Here is a 13,789-nt window from a genome sequence, read left to right on the forward strand (position 1 = left end):
CACTTTCTTAACACCACACACAAGAATAAATTCAGAATGTATTAAAGACTTAAATGTTAGACCCTAAACCATTATAACCCTAGAAGAAAACATAGGCAGTAAAATCTTGGACATTACTCATAACAATATTTTATCTGATATATCTCCCCAGGCAAGTGAAACAAAAGAAAAAATAAACAAATGGGACTATATCAAACTAAAATGTTTTTGCACAGTAAGGGAAATTATCAACAAAATAAAAGGACCGCCTATGGAATGGGAGAACATATTCACTGATATATCTGGTAAGGGGTTAATATCCAAAATTTCTAAAGAACTTATAAAACTCAACACCAAAAAAACAATCCAATTAAAAAGTGGGCAAAGGACCTGAACAGATACTTCTCCAAGAGGACAGACAGATGGCCAATAGACATGAAAAGATGCTCAACGTCACTAATCATCAGAGAGATGCAAATTAAAACCACGATGAGATATCTCACACTTGTCAGAATGACCATCATCAATAAATCAACGAAGAACAAGTGCTGGGGAGGATGTGGAGAGAGGGGAACCCTAGTGCACTGTTGGTGGGAATGCAGATTGATGCAGCCGCTATGGAAAACAGTATGGAGATACTCAAAAAATTAAAAATGGATGTGCCTTTTAACCCAGCAATCCCACTTTGGGGAATGTACCTGAAGGAACCCAAAACACTGATTAGAAAGAACCTAAGCACCCCTATATTCATTGCAGCTCTTCTATAATCACCAAGATATGGAAGCAGCTCAAGTGTCCGTCAGTAGATGAGTGGATAAAACAACAATGGGTCATTTACACAATGGAATACTACTTAGTCATAAAAAATAAGAAAATTTTACCTTTTGAGACAGCACAGGTGGACCTGGAAAACATTATGCTGAGTGAAATAAGCCAGTCAGATAAAGAGAAATACCATATGATTTCACTCCGATGTGGAATCTAATGAATAAACTGAACTAACATGGAAAATAGAGACAGACTTATACATATCAAGCAAGGGTGGGTTAGGGGGTGGAGAGATCCAGCAAAAAGGAAAAAGGACCAGACAACAGGGTGGTGATTGTGGGGGTGGGTGGTATAAGAAGGACAAGTGGCAATGGAAAAAATATTTTTAAAAAACAGAAAAAGAAAAATCTTTTGTAACTTTTTCTTATGGAACTGCTACCCAGTTGTGTCTTTTCTGTCTTGTACTGCTTCAAAAAAATTATTTCAAGAAAAATACCGGATCTTATGTATACTTAAAAAATTCAACGTGAAAAAGTTTCTACCTCTGAACTAATTTTCAGCCCTGACATTGCTACTTAATATTAGTTATTCCTATCAAATACTTGCCTGTATTAGCTTCTCTTAGTACAATAATGCTGCAAAGCCACAACCAACTCCAAAATTCAGTGGCTTAAAATAATAACCATTTATTATATCTCAGAGGCTTGTGGGTCAGCTGATCCTTGGTTGAGCTTGGTTAGAAAACAATAGAACTTCAGAAACTCAGCATAGATAGAATATCTCGTGTGTATAAAATGGAGAGGAGTAGTAGAATTTGGATTCTCTGTGCTGCATTATTTGCTGCATGGTAGTCTGCCTGAGCTGTTACAACTCGTGGAAAATACCCTGGAAAAAGGTTCATTTGTTTCCATGCATACCGTTCAAATGAGCATCTTGGCGGAGCCCGGTTTCCAAGGCCTCCAGCTTTTTAGCAACACGACTGAAATGCAGTAACTCTAGAATGAGATTGTAGGAAAAGCACTGTCATTTGAGATGTGCTGTAGTTGAACTATTAGTGAACTCTGCGTGTGTGTGTGTTGATTACACACTATACTGGTAGTTCTGTAGTAAGAATATAATGGGTTGGCCCAAAACTTTTTTTTTCCTGTAAGAGCCTCTAGTAAATAAACACACAGTGTTTTTAACTTAATTTGAAATAATTTTGTTAGATTGTATTGTGACAGCTGCATGTCAGTGTGCATTTTCTTTTTAAATTATCAAAATTGGTAAGTTTTTATGTAGACATTTTAATATTGAAGATGGAAGAAAATTTGTAATGTTTTTGGCATATTATGCTTTAAATATTCCAAGAAAGATAAAAACGCAACTGAGAAGAAAAAGGATTTGTGCAGTGTATGGAGAAGGTGCTGAGACTGATCAAAGATGTCCAAAGTGGTTTGTAAAGTTTCATGCTGAAGCTTTCTCACTGGGCAATGCTCCACGGTCAGGTAGACCAGTTGAAGTTGATAGTGATCAAATTGAGACATTAATTGAGAACAATCAACGTTATACCACAGGGGAGTTAACTGATAGACTCAAAATATCCAAATCAATAAAGTTACTGGTGAAAATGAAAAAAGTATCTTTTATTTTACAAAAAAAAAATGGACTTTTTGGCCAGTGTATGCCTATGGGATGTACATATGTAGGTAGGCATAATTTTCTGTTGAAATTTAGAAAATATAGATTAAATAAGCTAACAGATGATGAATGTCCATTAACAGTTGGAATGTTGGGGGCTCTGGACCCTACTTTCCACATTCAATTGGCTTCTTCTGATTTAAGGAACAAACTAATTTAGAAGAAAGTTTTGCATTTGCATTTCAGGGGAGATTTCATAAGGAAGAGAAGCTACCCAAAGTTACTAGATGTTAACATCTAGTGATTTAAATTTAAGAAACGCAGGTTAAACATTTGAACTGTAGATTTGCTTCCCCTTTTACTTACTCTAAAAGTATATTTTTAGAAGCCAGTAGCAAAGAACTGCAATGCACTGCCACAATAGGGAGGAAAAATTGTTTGACAATAATATTCAAGATTTAAAAATAACAGCCTGAGAACGACTAGCTGGAATGTTAAGTGACCTAATACGAGAAGAGAAAGTGCGGTCTTGGGAGTAACAGCCTTTCTAATTACCTAAGTAGGTGCCGAGGTGACTTACCTTGGTTCTTCTGAGACTCAAATGAGATAACAAAGGGAAAGGCCTCAGTAGACACTTCACTTTTTGTAAGTCTGTGTTTACAAGGTCAAGGCTGAAGAGATGTAGTAATATTGAGAAAACCAAAATAGTACCAAAGTGAGCGTACTGTCTGTTTTTGTACACCGGCTGTATGAAACATGCTAGTAAAGCTTAAAATGAAAGAGATGAAGCTTACAAGAAAGACGCAGTGAAAGAGAGAAGCCATTTCTCCATCAATGATGTTGAAAAGAATTTGGCTGTTCCCAACGTGAGAGCACATTAGACCCGATTACATGTGGCGTGGTGTGTGTGTGTATGTATATATGTGTGTGTGTGTGTGTGTGAGATGTGTGTACCTCATATATATGATATGTATACCTCATATATATATATATATATATATATATATATATCATGTAGTAAATGAACATTAGTTGTTTGAAAACTACTTTTTAAGCAAATAGTTTGATGGAAGGAGTTTAGGCAGCCTCCTTTTTGTGGGGCCCCATGTAAGAATTAACTTCTATCAGTATCAGCAGAGGCCATGTATTCATTCATCAAGGAGTGATAACTTGTCATTTGAAGCCAGGTCAACAGTGTCAAATTTCAAGGAGTGAAGTATGTGGATTAGTTCCCTGAAAGGAATGTTTCCCTCTTTACTCACTTTCGTGGCAAATCATTTGTAGCCTGAAATTTGAGCTCTGAAATAGTTGTGCAACATAGTGGACCTGAGGAAGGTGGCCGGCTGCACACAGGTACATTAAGGCTGTGTGCAGTTTCGGTAACCACATTTCATTTTTCTGTGTGCTTTGACTGGCTCCTGCATGCCTTCTCACCACAGATGCAAACACACACACACACACACACACACACACACACGCGCGTGCAAAGGCAAACCTTGGAAAACTGCAGGGTTTTTGTTCATTTGAGAGTCAGCCTGGTCAGGTCAACACCACCCGTGGCCGAGCAGGTCCAGGTCCTCTCTCTGCCTCTTTATGATTGTGTGGCCTCAGACAAAGCCTGGCTGGAGCCTTTTCCTTCTCAGAGTCGGGATGGATGATTTTGCAGACTCTCCCAATTCTGATTCTAACTCTAATGTGAGTTTGCCTCGGAGATAAAAGGGCTCTGATTTGCTCACGACAGAGGCGGGGTGTTAAAAGGAAAACAATACAGATTCTCTTTTCCTTTAAAGAATGCAAGTTTGTTTATGTTAAACAGTAAGTGTTACTTCTCTTTTGAAAGAAGTTCACTCGAATCAGTTAATTGCATTAAAAATGGAAAATTTATTTTAACATGAAGTTGAAAAGTATTTTAGTGGGGTATCATTGAATTCTGCCCAGGTTAAGGGAAAACTGTATTTATAGCAGGAAACTGCAGTTGTGATAGAAATAGTATCCTGTGTTTTTTTAAAAATGCTATACAAGTGTCCGACCCTGAAGAAATTATGAACTAATTAAAAAGTACCAAATTCTCTACTCTATGAGGCCAGCTATTCAGACCAATGAGAAGTCAGTTCAAATGCAGAAACCAGATGGTTTTCATCAGCCACAAACCTTAAAATTACATAAATCCACAGAGGCAAATAAGCTATGGATCTGTGCCTTCTCCTTGCAGGGGGGAGACTTTTCGGCCAGGGAAACAGAGAGCTCCTTGTTCCCTTTCCCTTTTCGTTGGGACTGTGTGGGGAGGAATGCGGTGGAGCCTGCTCTATAAGGAATTTTGATCTCCTTGATGATAATAAAGAGAAACTTTGGGGGAAAGGGAATACCCAGTTTGAAAGCCAGCCAGAGAAGCTGGCTTTGCATTTGTAAACTGCAGCAATATCAGCTGTCCGTTTTCTAGTTCTTCTGTGCAGATTGGCCTAGATTAGGTGTATATGTTTATTTTAATTTTTTAGCTAACTTTCTTAGGAAAGTCCATTTTCACTGCAGTACTCTACACACTGTGACCCTAAAATATTTTGCTGGTAGCAGATGATTGTTTTAAAGATGTGCAGCGCCATGAGGTGTAATGCCTGCCTACGTCTGTGTAGTTCAGAACATTCTGTAAATAGCCTCTTGATTTTGAGGCCACGTATGACGCTCCATTGTTTTAGCCAGTTACTTTGTTCATTGTCACAGAACACTGGTTCCCGTGGGAAAACATCTTTAGTCTCGTGATGTCAGTGGAAAGTCACTCAATTTACAAGAATCGTCTTCATCTTCAGTCTCTCAGAAATGCATAGACTAGGAATGGCTGGTTATGCCAGGGTTCCAGTCTTTCAGATGTCTGCGCAGTAACCTTAAGTTGCCTTAGACAATGTTAAGATGAAAACAAAACTAAACTGTAACCGTTGTTTAAGTGGTTATATATGCCCCATCTCCTAAAGGTTTTGTATTTGTTTTCTACTAAAAGGGGAAACGTTTTCTAAAAAGTTAGAGATAATTATCTTTAAGATGACTTAGACAGAGGATGCATTTTTACCGGCAGCAAATAACTTACACTAGAACCCAAATATTTCGATTGTAACAGTGTCCATATTAACAGGACCCAGATAGGACCACGTGTATGATATGATAAGCAATTCCTTTGAGGATTCATTTGGAAAAGGAGATGTGAGTACACCTCCTGGGCCCTTGGGTGGCTCAGTGTTATCTCCTGCATGGTCACCCTGGACTGGTGATGGTTTCCTCCTGGCCGAATGCCAAAGAGTGGACCGCCCCGAGCAACCAGGCCGTTTCTGAAATGGTTTAGGTGAGACGCCTGTGGACTACTTGTTATCTTTTAATTAACTTAGCCAGTAACGTAACTGGGTTATGTTACTTGAAACATGGAATTCTTTGCAGATCTCCTTCAGTAAGAATAGAAAAGCTCCTGGTTCAGTTTGTATCTGGCAGAAAATTGCTCTGATCATCTTGTGCACATGTGGTGTTGGTCTGGAAAGAGTATTTGCCTGATAAACATGTTTTTGTGATTTAAGTATTTATTTGTAACAGGGCCTTTTGTAAAGTCAGATGTGACAGAATATGCATATGGATCAGTTTTGAAAATAATTTTTAAAAAATTTACTTTGAGAGAGAGGGGAAGAGAGGGAAATGGAAACATCAGTGTGTGGGAGATACTTACATCGATTGGTTGCCTCTCGCATGCCCCAAACGGGGGACCAGCCCCGCAACCCACGCATGTGCCCTGACTGGGAATCAAACCGGCAGCCTCTCGGTTAACAGGCCAGTGCTCAATCCACTGAACCACACCACAGCCAGGGCCATACGGTCCATTTTTAAATTTCTAGTGTAATAATTTGCCCTAATTATTGAAGAATCAAAGTTTGAACTATTAAACAATCTCCACTTTAAGGAAATCGGGCATATTTATGAGTACTATCCTCCATACACTTATTTTTTAAAGCTAATATTAGATCCCATCTGGTCGAAAACCCCAGAGGAACTGAAACATGTATTTTCTGGTCTGAACTCCCACTGGAAAAATGAAGAGCATGAGGCAGTTTAAGATGTTCTTTAGTAATATTGTTACCAGACTAAAGGGGTCTGTTTGCCTGTGTGCACCAGAGCCCAATCAAACAGGGACAGACGTTTGCAGCCAAGAAAGTAAGGGTTTCTTAGTCGAGGACATGGCGCCAATCCTGGAGTCACAGGTAAGCTGTGACTCAAAGACCTGGCTCCCTGATGGCTTCCAGGGGTTGGATTGTATTATAGGGGCAAATCATTAATCATGGTGGTCAAAGGATTTGGGGTCCAGGGCTCTACTGATTGGCTGGGGCCTGGTAGGGAGCAGTTGCTCTTTGTGGCAGGTCCTCATATCAGCGATGGCATTGCTCTGTCTGATATTGTGAGGGTGTGGTCCTTAGGTCATTCTGCTTTCAAAGGCCTAGGGCTGAAGCACACACAGCTGGAGTCAAGATGTTCTCGGTAGCTTAACTGTAACTCTGTTTCTGTGGTCAACAGACCTGAGACTTTGTTCTTAAGACACTTGGATGTTCCTTGGGGGGACGCTTTAGAATGACAAGGAGGTGGAAACTGTAGTGAACAGGTTATAGAGAATCTGAGGTATTGAAATTTTGAGGTAAAGAGGGGGGGATTCAAACAACAAAATAATTGCCAACTGTAATAAAAGATCATTAATCTTTCTGTTCCGTTAGAGGTGAGGTACCAAAGCTCTGCTGAGACTGGAAATCTTTGGGACAGGAATGAGTCTGAGAAGAATAAAACGCCATGGGGAATACAATGGTGATTCCATGCTGGAGTACACATTCCTTGAGGGCAAGACCCATATTTTGTATATAAATAAGTAAAGTATCCATATTTTATATATTATAAATATATTTCACATCCTCCGTAGTATTGAATTTAGGACCTTACCTCTTGTTACCTGATTGTTATTTGACTTTCTTGCAATCTTATTATTTACTACTTATTTCAATAGAATGGGCAAAATTTGTATTCTGATTTCTAGGATCAAGGCATTGGATTCTCTCTTATTCCCTCAGGAAAACTGTTGAAACTGAAGTTTTTCAGAGCATCCTGCTTCGGCTGCTTCTTTGCATGTATTGGAGAATGAGCCTCTCAGTTTCTGGCTTAGAAATCGAGGGAGGTGGCAAGGGGCCCACACTGGGGAGCTGAGAGGTCCCAGCTATTCCTGCTGACGATCCAATAGTGTGTGGCCTCGCTGCTGTTTTCTACATCTGGCAACGTAGGGGCACAGGTTTTGTTAATTGAATATGCCTGACAAAGCAGAACTGGAAATGCAGCAAATGTTCCCTGGAATATGGTTTTAAAGATTTTGCCAAGAGTTTGTGCACTCAGGTCAATGATAGAACTCAGCTGGGTTCGGGGCCAGATATTTTTTTAAAGGACGAAACCCTCGGTTGCGCTTGGACAAAATCTGTATGAAGATGACTAGAACGGACAGATGTTTGCTCTATTTTTACATGGCTGTGGGAAGAAATGTCAGGAAGCCGTTTTCTTTAACTGAAATCTCTCCGTGCAATTTTAGGGTTTTTTTCCTCCTGTGAACAATTTTTAGAAATGATACAAGTTACAGAATCACCCAGCTCTTCGCTGCCTGAATGGCTTCTGCTGGTAGTTAACCCTTCCTGGCCGCGAAGGCACACACCTCCTCAGCAGCTGCAGTTAACCAGGGAGGAATTATTTTGTCCCACGTGTCTTTTGATTCCTTGGTTTCAAATAACACTTTTGCTCCTGTGGGTTTAATTTTCATCTCTTGCTGATTCTTTTTTTCTCTCTGGCAGAACCTGTGAAGTGAGGAAGGACAGATATTTTGGTTCTCCCATTTTCCCTTTTAAAAATATTTACATGAAAGGAATACCTGTGCACAGAAGGGTTTGGAAGTACAGAAGGGCACCCATTTCCAGGTTCCTTCCCTGAAATGGTGTATTTCCTGTAGTAAGAATAGCGGAGAACTACTGAGAGCTTACGGCACAGCAGGTGGGCGCTGTGCTGGGCTCCTGCAGAGACCTTGTGGACTCCTTGCACTGTGGGTGGGAAGATGGGACCCCAGCACCCTTAACATACTCTGGAGAGCTGAGACCGTGATCACCAGGAAACGTTCAGGGAGGAAACGGGTGAACTGCCAACATAGTTACATCTGGGCATGGTAAAAAAAAAAAAAAAAACAACAAAACCCCCCAGCAGTTTGTCTGTTCAGAAAATTAGAATGTAGTCAGTCACCTGTTAACTAATGATGCACACCAACACTGTGCCTTCAGCTCTGGCAGGTAACACCCATGACCCCAGACCTGGTCATCCCGCAGGACTTGGCATTGTTTTTTTTGTGTGAGTCAGTTGGAGGTTATTGTGAGCATGTGGTTTCCTCTAGAGTGAGTGTATTTATTTCAGAGAAGCATCTTATTTTATTGTCAGAACCTTTCAGGAGGCACCACAAAATCTGTCATGGGGGAATGTACCATCTTTACAGTGAATAGATTTCTCTTATATTACTAATTTCTGTTTTCCCTGCAAAAAAAATAAGCACCGTATTGAAGGTGGTTGGAGGTGTTTGTAGCATACAGAATAATTAACTGCAGGGAATGCCGGAGGCAGGGCTAATGTGTAATTGAGAACTGGCAAGAATAGAACTGTTTTTGCTATTGTTGCCTATTTCCACGGCCCCCTTTCCAGCCCTTCCCCCAGCCTCTGCCCCAGAATTGCGGATTGCTGTAACTAACCAAGACCTGTTTTTGCAGGTGCCCACTGATGGCAATGCTGGCCTGCTTGCAGAACCCCAGGTCGCCATGTTTTGTGGCAAACTGAACATGCACATGAATGTGCAGAACGGGAAGTGGGAGCCGGATCCATCGGGGACCAAAACATGCATTGGCACCAAGGAGGGCATACTGCAGTACTGCCAGGAGGTAGGGCCACGTGCCTTTGTTTTTCTTACCTTATATGTTGGCATTCGCTCTCTTACAATGGAAAATCTTTGTTCCTAATGATTCACTACACCATTAATGATACTTACTTGCTTTACTCTACCATATGCATAAATGTTTTTAAAAATTCTGTGATATCATGACCATCATTAAAGCAAGATTTCAGACATCTTGGCCTGTCCTTTTATCTTTAGAATATATCTCACTCCAGCTGTGCAAAGTATTGTGTGCAAAAGAAACTAGAATTAAGTTTCTCTGTTTATGGTACCCATTGGATATATTTAGTTCCTTTATTTTTGTTTGCATTCAGTTTTTCCCTCCTTATTAATTTTCCTTTCTGAAAATGTAACGTGTTTACACGGTTAAAACATTGAACCTGTGAAAAGTTATACTCAGAAATGCCATTTGTCACCTGTTCTCTACTGATAAACAGTTCATGGTTCTCGATTTATCCTTCTTACAAAACAGAATATTTACTTTTTTCTTTTCTTTTATAACAAAGTTAGCTTACAGTAAGCACTGTTCTGCTCTTTGCTTTTTTGACTTAACTTTCATCTTTGATATAATTCTTCCTAGTTTCCTTTCTGTTATTATACTGTGTATTCCTTCCTTATTAATTCAGTTTAAAATAACTGGAGTCCCCGGTATTTTATTCCTCACTCAGTAGACACTCACCTGTTCTAAGATATGTGGTTATTTGTGTTTTAAGCACATTTAAAGGAATTAATCTTACTCAGTTTGGAGAAGCAAAATCCCTTACCCCTCATATAATACAACAAGGTAGCCTGGCAGTATTTTTTTGTTGTTATAATCTTTTATGTATTAGAAAATTGCTTTTAGCCTTCTCGGATCCAAAATGACTCTGTAATGAATTATATGTGATGCACATGTGTAGGTAGATAGAGCTACAGATACACAGACACACGTAAGTATGGATACACCCCCACACATGGGTATAAATAATTTTAAGGTAGTATTCTAGGAAAAAACGATCTCTAGTCCCTTGCCAAGTAACTCAGCTGGCTATAGAGTTGCCCCGAAATGCCAAGGTTGTGGGTTCAGTCCCTGGTCAGGGCCCATACAAGAATCAACCAATGAATGAATAAATAAATGGAACAGTAAATCCATGTCTCTCTCTCTCTAAATCAATAATAATAAAAAAGAAACGACAGTCTCTAAATATCAACTTTCATGTCTTGAGAATTAGCAAGAACAGAACTATTTTTGGTATAAATAATTATAACAATTTATTCCATATCAGGTCATTTTTATCTTGAAGGACTATGAATTGTGATGTGAAAAGATAATTCTTTATATTTAAGTAGAAATAACTAGTATAACTAAATGATATTTATATCTCTTCTTGAAAACATTCTGCCTGCTTATTTATTAATTAGGGATTGATAATTAATTAATTTTTGCCCCTTTAGGACATTTCTGAAACATACTCTTTGGAAGTAACTTTCACTTTCTCCTGAAGAGTCCCTTTAGTATAATGTTACACATAATATGATTTTGGCAAATTGAAACTCCGTGTGTGCATGCTTACAGGTGTTTGATCCCACTTCATTTTTCTGGATATAAATACAGATTATGCACTTTGAATGTTAAGTAGAACTTTTTTATAAAAAGGCTAGAACTCAGATTTAGTTAATGACATTGACTACATCATCCTTTCTCTGGAATGGCTCTTTGGGTGTGCATATCATAGTTTGCATTCAAGTTTTTCCTCCCTTTGTTATGAATAATCAGATGTTTTGCATTTGTGTGATGATTCTATAAAAATTGCTCTTCTTGACCTTGAGAATGACCCTGACTCCTGCTCCACTTAGAGATCCCACTAATGCCTGGGCAGCTTCACTTCCTCTTCTCGTCCACTGTTTGTCTCAGGGCTAAGCCAGCAAGTGTCCTTCTCAGCCCCAGACTTTGCCAGATCATTAGTGGCCGTAGGATGAGAGGGGAGGAGCGTAAGCCTCTTTGGTTGTTTCTCCCTTGTTTTGCAGTTCTGGTGTTACCTGCCTCTCTCAGCTCACCACTCCCAGAGGTATTATAGAATGATGCACACAGGCCAGTCTTAAGATGGATTAGACACATAGTGGATGTTAAGAAAGGACCAGGACATCAGGTCTTATTAGCCCTTTTAATGAATTTGATCTTTATTCCGTAACAACACGAAGTCACTGAAGGTATTTCTTTTTTAGAGAAAGAGAATAACTACAGATTTACATTTCGAAAAGAGAAAGTCACCCTCCTGCTTTGTCACTCTGTCCCCATATCTAGTTTCTCATTCCCACCGGGGCCCACCCTGCCGGAGCCCCTACCCTGTGCTGTGCAGCGCAGTAGTCACCAGCCACACGTGGATGGGACACACTGACGTGTGCTACACGTGTACGTTAGGTGCCGTATTTCAAAGATTGGCATGGAAAGAAAGTTAAAATGCCACATTAATAATTTATTGATTTCATATTGAAATATTTTGTATACACTGTTAAAACATCATGTGTATATGTTACTAAATTGTAAATGTCTATGATATTAAAATGGATTTCACCTTTTTCATTTTACTTTTTAATGTGGCTTCTATGGAATTTAAAATGACATGGGCCTGTGTTTCCATTATATTATATTTTCATTGAACTGTGCTGCCTCCCCTCTATCACACGCCGCCCACGGCTCTGGGCTGTAGGGGTCTTCTGATGTCATGATCTGCCACGTGGGAGAGGGAAAGTGAAGAGACCTTCCTCCCCTGGGTGGTTGGGAGTCAGGCTTGTGTGGGTCCTTCCTAATAGTGTAATGTAAAATGATTATATGACTGCCTTTCTGGAGCCCAGGGCTTCTGTCTTCCTCACACCGTAATCTGTCTGGGTGCCAAGGATGCAATGATGAGTAAACACACGACCTGCTTGAAAAGGGGGATCTAAGGGGAGGGAAAGGTTTGTGGAGCAATTTCATCACTCTAATAACTGGCAGTGGCGGTGACAGCACGTGGCCGAGGTGAAGCCGATGCTCGTACTTTTTATTGAGCATTAATTAAGTGTCGGCTACCTGGGCAAGTGTGTGCTATCATTATGCCCTCGTGATACTTCTGGGGTGGAATCCTGGGGAGGAACCTGGGGTGATCGCAACAGGTCAGGGGAGCAGAGGGAAAGAATGCCATCCATGGCGGAGGAGCCATGGCTAGAGACCTGGGACCAGAACGAGGAGATGCCGTGTGCTGGAAGTCAAGCCGGGTTGATTTGTAAATGGGGGAGGTGATGAGAGTTCCGGTGTGATGCAGGTCGAACGTGGTAGAATTACAGTTTTTGACAAGGCAAAATCAGGACTCTCTTGCAAAATGAACACACATCAAAGATTTTATTCAGCTCGCTAATTAATGAGGTATCTTGTTAGAGGTTAAAACTGGTCCAGTTTGACTTGCAGAGATAGAAAGTCTCTCCCAATAAACTTCACTCAGAGCTACGAACACTCGCCTGATTTATGTTGCACGGGACAGGAAACAGGGGCCCTGCCGTCTGTCCCTGCAGTGTTTACCCTCAGGGGGCCACAAAATAGCCCAGTGAACAGCCAGGCAATCAGAGGAACACACCCCGTAGAACCAGACACTCTTTGCCTGGAAAACAACGCCTGATTTTACTGCTGGGGTACCCGGTAAACTTTTTTTTTGCCTGTTTCTAAGTTTTGGACGTATTCTTCTAATTAGGCAAATAAAGGGTCGTTGTAGATCTTTGGGATAGCAATTCCAATGGAAGAGAGGTCAAACTGCAGCGGATTACAGGAGGAGTACATGAATGGGTAGTGAAGATATCCATGGATTCTTTGAGGAAAGACCTAGAAGCCAAGAGCTTGAGGGCAATTCAAGGAAAAGGGAAAGGCTTTTCTTTTTGTTGTGTCTTTGTTTTTTAAAGGGAAGGAACTTAAACTAAAAGAAGTTGAAACTAAATTGTGGGAAGACTGGATGTCCATCAAAAGAAAACTAGGCTCCAGTATCTGGAGAGAAATGGGATCCAGTAGATAAGTGTTTGGCAAAGGAGAGGGGAGGAAAGGAAAGGAAAGGAAAAGATGAGGAAATAGTGAGGGTGGGTTAATTATCCAGTTCTGTTTGCCAGGTGATGGGAACCCACTGAACATCTTACACATGGAGAGTATTTCTGCCACAGTGCAGGGTAGCATATAGAATGTTAATGAAGACACCCGGAAAGTGGTTCCTCAGACAGTGGAACTAAGACTCAGTGCCGCCTGGCATTTCTCTGTTGGGGTCTCTCTCTCTGTTTTCTGCTAATCCCTTCACCTTTAGGGTCACCTCCTGCTGAGATGGCCTTCCTCTAGGAGGTCAGGAGAGGCAGCTGCTGGTAGCTCTGGGAGTGTGTCATCCTAGCCCAGCTTCCCAACTGCTTTATGCCAACGTGCAGCCTAATTCCAAGGAGGGATTCTGGTTG

At 40.5% G+C, this 13,789-nt stretch overlaps 1 protein-coding gene across 6 annotated transcripts in view; it reads left to right on the top strand.

Annotated features, from left to right (window-relative positions):
- The window catches only part of APP (amyloid beta precursor protein), a 238,273-nt gene that overhangs the window by 44,159 nt on the left and 180,325 nt on the right, over window positions 1-13,789 (top strand). For all 6 annotated transcript variants that reach the window (XM_024562633.4, XM_024562639.4, XM_024562643.4 and 3 more), the window contains exon 2: window positions 9,168-9,335. In XM_024562633.4, the coding sequence (XP_024418401.2) occupies window positions 9,168-9,335 (168 nt within the window). The remainder of the gene's footprint in view (window positions 1-9,167; window positions 9,336-13,789) is intronic.

Source organism: Desmodus rotundus, chromosome 2 (genome assembly GCF_022682495.2).
Source record: "Desmodus rotundus isolate HL8 chromosome 2, HLdesRot8A.1, whole genome shotgun sequence".
Taxonomy (NCBI): Eukaryota; Metazoa; Chordata; class Mammalia; order Chiroptera; family Phyllostomidae; genus Desmodus; species Desmodus rotundus.